Source organism: Tripterygium wilfordii, chromosome 8 (genome assembly GCF_013401445.1).
Source record: "Tripterygium wilfordii isolate XIE 37 chromosome 8, ASM1340144v1, whole genome shotgun sequence".
Classification (NCBI taxonomy): domain Eukaryota; kingdom Viridiplantae; phylum Streptophyta; class Magnoliopsida; order Celastrales; family Celastraceae; genus Tripterygium; species Tripterygium wilfordii.
Genome location: NC_052239.1, coordinates 12,072,910 through 12,078,955, shown reverse-complemented (window position 1 = coordinate 12,078,955; position 6,046 = coordinate 12,072,910). Strand labels below are relative to the sequence as shown.

The window sequence follows — 6,046 nt, the reverse complement described above, 5'->3', positions numbered from 1 at the left end:
AGTAGGGCACATTAATACATTTTGTCTGCCTCCGCAGAACGTCGTCGTATTTCCGATGCGGACATCTGCCGCGTTTTACCTGTAGCCTAAAATCCGCTTTAACTGTCGGCAAAAGAAATTGTAGCATGCACCACATTCGCACCATTCTCAATATCCTCAACCGTCCGATAAAAAATTCGTTACGCGATGACAAAAATCAACGGCTTAAACCGTTTGTACACTATAACACATAACAAACTCGCTTTACGCAACACGCTCATCACTCGTCCATTCGCGCTATAAAACAGCGTGCCAAAAATTTATCTGCAATTCCAAATATAGAGAGTACGTTATTTTCTCGCACTTAGCAGATTTCACGCGCCGAGCCGAATTACAAATGGAGCAAGTGAAAAAAACGGTGGATGAACCACCGTTGGCGGCGGTCGCACAGCCAATCAATGCCGTGGAGGAGAAAGTTATGGCTCTTGCGATAGCTGAGAGTAAGAATTTATCTCCCTCTCTCTCTGTCCCAAACTCACTAAATTAGTGCTTTTATCTTTCTTTATTTTGAATTTTGTTTCATTGTTCGTCTGGTGACTGGCCTGAAAGGCTGAAACGGAGGGTGATGGAGGCTATTATTGATGTTTCAGTATTCAATATTTGTTTCACAGCTTTCGCATCTTAAATCAGTGCTTGTTTTGCTTGATTTTCTGTGTGAGAGATTTGCGATGACACAATTCGGTTGATTTTCTTTTGAGTCTTTGACTTATGTTTCTGATGTTGGGAATTCATCTTCATTGAACATATGCAATCAAAGAGAAGTTAACTTTAGAATTTCCTAATTAGAACATCTTGACCTCAATCAGAGGAATAGTAGGATACCAATTGAAAGATATTTTATTTTCTGGTGGGAATTTTAATATTTACTTAACCTCAATCATGGGGTGCCAGCTCATTTTATTTATGAATAAATCTGTTGCTTATACTTTATTGATATGTTAATTGTTAGCTGGAAAGGGATTGCTGGGTCCCCTTTTGATCCTTCATGATTGAAGTTGGGATTGTTTGTAGCTCAATAAAGGCAAATAATGTCGGTTGCTTTATGATGCCGATCATGAATAATGTAACTGTTAATTCTATAATGGATATCATCTCTTGACTCTTGTGCTATTTTTATATGAAAGGTGGGAAACCAGAATTCCATTAACATTCATGTGTCGGGAAAAACGAATCGGGTGTGTGTCTTTTTCATCTTTAATCATAGATCGATGATGCTGTTTCATTTCCTTTCTCTTTTTAATCCTCAGTCCTCTTATGTATAGCAGAGAGAGCTGTCCATTGCTGATAATTACAGTTTGAGACAAAATTGATGGCAATTCCTCAAACTAATGATAAAGCAATGTAGAGATTCAGATTTCCGAAAGGATATCTTGTTAAGTTTGTTGACATCTTAATACCCTAGACGTGTATTTTGGTAAAATCAGTTGTTTTTGTTATACAATCAGATCCAAAAAAAAGTAGGTCCCTTTTGGCCAAGTCTCTGCATATCAAAGATCAGGAATTGAGAATGGTTATACCAAATTAGAGATCAGTCGTCAGTACTCTCAGTTAAATTCTTATTTGGTTATTTTGTTCCTCCCTTGTCATAAAATCGACTCTGGAAGATGAAAACAGGCATTAAGATAAATAATTAATGTTATCCAAAGAAGGTACTATTTTAATCTTTTGTGAAGAAATTTATTATTTATTTTCCTATCATATAGATCTAAACTGTGGTGCCTTTTTGGCCACCTCATAATGCACAATGCAGTGAGTGACATCAGGCACATTGTTGGTCAGAGTTATTGGTGTTCTTGAACTAAAAGAAGCTGCAACTAAGCCTCATTCTGCATTGAAATTTTTTGAAAAGCTGATATTCTTATATGATTCAAATAGAAACCGAGGCTTTCTTTATGTGTCATAGCTCTCTACTCTTACCTACTTCGTTCCGGATGTTATGCATATCCATTTTCCCAGTTTTTGAGCAAAATGCCTTGCGTGCTTCTGTTTGAATCAGCACATGCTAATTGGGAGTCATACTGATTTGTACATTGTTACTCATTTCCATGCTGTTTCTACATTTTGACCCTCATTATGTTCAAAGCTCGTGTATCCTCACAAAAATCAGTGCAATATAACTGGAAACTTTTTGGACTGACTATCCAAGGAAAGCTAGTATTCACAAATTTTTGTTTAATTGCTCTATTAATGATAGACCACATTTCATTTGGCATGCATATCTCTAGTTTTTGGCAACTTTTCTCCGGGACTGTAAATAAACCTGGGTTCATATTTTTGCGCAAGTCATAGTCCTATAAGCTTAATGTAGTATACCGAATATCATGTCTTTATCTGTCTCAGACTGTCTTTGAGTAATTCGTGCTTAAGGAGAACCTTTGTTTCTGTTCATTAGCTTTTCTCACCTCTTTTATCACTCTATTTTTTTTCAGAGAGTCCAAATTCTGCAGAGAAGAAACCCACGGGGGGATCGATTGACAGAGGTCTGTGATGGAATTCTTCTCAGATAATTTATTTTCTTAATAAGAGAATATTATGATGTTACTTAGAATTGAAAGGCATCTTTTTATGTCTTTTGGTTTGTTTTCTTTCCCTGCAATAGTTTGTTGTCATCTGGTTAGTATTTTGATTGAGTTTTCAAAAAATATAATAAATACTTTGCTTAGGGCATCAATTAGATCTTTTTTCTGCTTTCATTTGGTGACTATAGTCTTGCTTCCTGGTTATGGTTGAGACTAATGTGTAGGGCATGATCAAGTAGTTCAATTTATGCACAATGTATCCAATGACTAAATTCCCTCATATTATGTATTTCAGATATTGCTCTTGCGGAGGTTGAAAAGGAGAAGAAGGCGTCCTTTATCAAGGCATGGGAAGAAAGTGAAAAGACTAAATACGAAAATAAGTAAGCTCTCATTAATTATCTGCATTCCTTTCAGAACATAGTAGAGCTGGAATATATCTTCATCATATAAACAACATAATAAAAGCGAAATCTTTGAGTACTGTAAACGGGGCTCAAAAAATTATATAGCTAAATAGCATATGAAGCAAGAAGCATCTTCTGACCTTTTGTCCTAAGTAGTTATGTTTGTAAACTTATATTGCTTCTTCAAGCTGCCAATTCTTTGCTAATTCATTTAAGTTTACAATCCCAAAACTGCTATTAATGATAAAGTGGAATCTTGGACCTAAACAGGGCTCAGAAAAAGATCTCTGCTGTTGCTGCATGGGAAAATTGCCAGAAAGCTGCTCTGGAAGCCAAACTCAAAAAGAAAGAGGTAATGACAACCCTGTGGTTTTGTTCTGCAGCTATATTTTGCTTCTAATCGTGATCTTAGTACCTATCTACCAATATGAATGCATATTTTCTCCATCCCTCAAGGAAAAATGTAAGAAAATTGGAGATAAATTAAAAAGAAACTGCATCAATTTAGGAACCTAATGAACCAACTAAATTACCAAATTGATGAATGTTAACTTTTATAGATGGGTTAGAGATCTGTGAAAATTGAAATAAATTTGGGGATTTGCAGGAAGAATTAGAGAATAAAAAGGCGCAATACGCAGAACAAATTAATAATAAAATAGCTTTGATTCACAAAGAAGCAGAAGAAAAGAAGGCAATGGTTGAAGCCAAACGCAGAGAAGAATTGCTCAAGGCAGAGGAGATGGCGGCCAAGTATCGCGCTACTGGACAGGTTCCAAAGAAGGCCTTTGGCTGCTTTTAGTTTTGTACCCGTTGTTGGAGTTGTAATTGTATTTAGTGTTTTTGTTTGTATGTTTTGTATTTCTTGTTTCATCCTCAAGTGGTGTTGTGGCTGTCCTTTACTGCAAGAACAGAAAATATTTATTATACTCTGTTTGTATAGCAATTAAATCTATGTTTTGTTGGGTTCTTCTGTATGAAAAACTTTGATTTGACCCTCAATTTGTGCTAACTTAGAGCCAAGCATGACTCAAATACTTCCATACATTTGAAATGTTGCACTAAACAGAGGCAACAAGTGATGATATATAGCATATCCATCTTACAACCTACCAAATTCCAAAATATATAAAGTTTCACTGCATAATTACATATATAGATAAGAAATTCATTGAGGTTACAAGGAATAATAAGTATATATGCAGTACTCATGACCAGCTTCCTCTCTTTCCAACTGCTAAAAAAACAGCTCAAAATTGTTTATCTCATGCTTCCAGTCACAGTTCCAAGAGGACAGATCATGGAATTTTCAGTCTAACATTGCAGAACACTCAGTAGTGTAGTTATCAATATTTCCTTCCAAGAAGCTCATGTCATTGTTAATTGGAAAGTCCAGCAGCAGCTGCAATGCAGTGTCACATGAATTCTCCAAGTCATCTAAGCATGAAGAATCAGACCCACCAACCAAGTCTTCATGGTATGATTTACTGCTCTTGTACTCCATTTCTTCATTTTGATCACTAACAGGTGTCAAGGACCTCCCTAAATCAACACCACCAATTCCAGTTGTGGTGGCTGATCCACATTTTGTACATGAAGATGCCTGAGAGATGGAGGAGGGGCTATGGCATGAAGTTTTGTTGTTGTCTTCCTTCCCAAAATTTCGAAACGACTGTCCAACTTCAGAGTTCCATATGCGCAGAAAGTGATCAGAATCAGTTTTTTCTGGAACTGGTGGATTGAAGAGCAAAGACTCTTTCGAAAGCCGAGCCTCGGCTTCAAGCCTAGCACTCTCCCACTGTGCCATGTGCCTTGTAGCTGGAGATGCAGAGGCTTGTATGATTTGACCTAGGGAGGTGAATGGTTCATGAGTTTGGGGATCAAGACCCATACAAAGTAGTCTCTTCTTGAGGTGGGTGTTCCATAAATTTTTGATCTCATTGTCTGTTCTGCCTGGAAGTTGAGAAGCAATTGCAGCCCATCTGAAAACACAATGTGTTTACACACACATATACATATGTAGACACATCAGACATCAAAGGAAACTACCTTTCTTCAAGCAGAAACAATACCTGTTACCAAGAATGCCATGAAGTTGAATGACAAGCTTCTCTTCCTCTGGAGTGAATGGACCTCGCTTGATGTCTGGCCTGAGATAGTTTGTCCATCTCAACCGACAACTCTTCCCGCAGCGAAGCAATCCTGTTGAAACATAAACCCTTTAATCTGTTTCTCCAAATGCATCAAATAGTCTACAAGGATTTATACAACCATTTATAAAATCATTGATGACAGAAACTTTTACTTCTGTACAATAATTTCTGATTAGTATCTGTACACACTTATGGCTCTAGACCTGAGTAAAAGCATATAAGAGCATGGATACTCAAAGTAGTCTATCAAGTGACTTGGAAGTCCACAATATGGACTCAAATTTGTTCATCAAAGATTCCCATCAATGAAATCAAACACTAAACTACAATATCTCACAAGCCAACATGGATTGATCAAAAAACAGACTCAGGTTTACATGAACCAGAATAATATATCAAATGATACCAATTGAAAGAAAAGTAGACCACTAGGTCAATTTTAACAAGACACAGCTAAGGATACAAAATGAAGGAAAGGTTAAAGAGGTTGATTCAGGGTGTCTGAAATCAAAATGTCTAAGCAAAAATTGCTCTATTACTGTTTGCTTAAGAGGGAAATGAGGCAGGTTCTCCAAAGGCTACAAAGTAATAGAAGCATAAAGAAGAAACAATGATGAACCTGCAAGCTTAGGAAGAAAGCGCCAGCTTCCATGGCCATTCTTGTTGATGTAATCAATGAGAATCTCATCTTCCTCTGGTGTCCATGGCCCTTTCTTCAAACCCTTCTTATCACAACAGGGTGTCCTTCCCATCACTCTTTCTTTAATGCTTTGTCCACCAACAAACAAACAAACCCACCAGCACCAGCTCCACCTCCACCACTACTTGCAGTTTCTGTAAAGTAAAGAAATCAATAAAAAGCAAGAGCCTTTAAAGTTCCCACAAACTTTCAAGACAGTGCTTTTGTAGAGATCATCCACAGAGAGAG

At 37.0% G+C, this 6,046-nt stretch overlaps 2 protein-coding genes across 2 annotated transcripts; one reads left to right on the top strand and one right to left on the bottom strand.

The window, feature by feature from the left end:
* The first annotated feature begins 303 nt into the window (after window positions 1-303).
* Window positions 304-3,934, top strand: LOC120004246 (remorin-like). Its single transcript, XM_038853528.1, has 5 exons — window positions 304-479; window positions 2,469-2,519; window positions 2,854-2,941; window positions 3,236-3,317; window positions 3,573-3,934. Exons 1-5 carry the CDS (start codon window positions 377-379, stop codon window positions 3,765-3,767), a joined length of 519 nt encoding a protein of 172 aa, XP_038709456.1. The 5' UTR covers window positions 304-376; the 3' UTR covers window positions 3,768-3,934.
* LOC120004245 (transcription factor MYB17) lies at window positions 3,714-6,046 on the bottom strand. The gene is made up of 3 exons (XM_038853526.1): window positions 5,738-6,046; window positions 5,038-5,167; window positions 3,714-4,947 (listed from the first exon to the last, which is right to left on the bottom strand). Exons 1-3 carry the CDS (start codon window positions 5,868-5,870, stop codon window positions 4,275-4,277), a joined length of 936 nt encoding a protein of 311 aa, XP_038709454.1. The 5' UTR covers window positions 5,871-6,046; the 3' UTR covers window positions 3,714-4,274.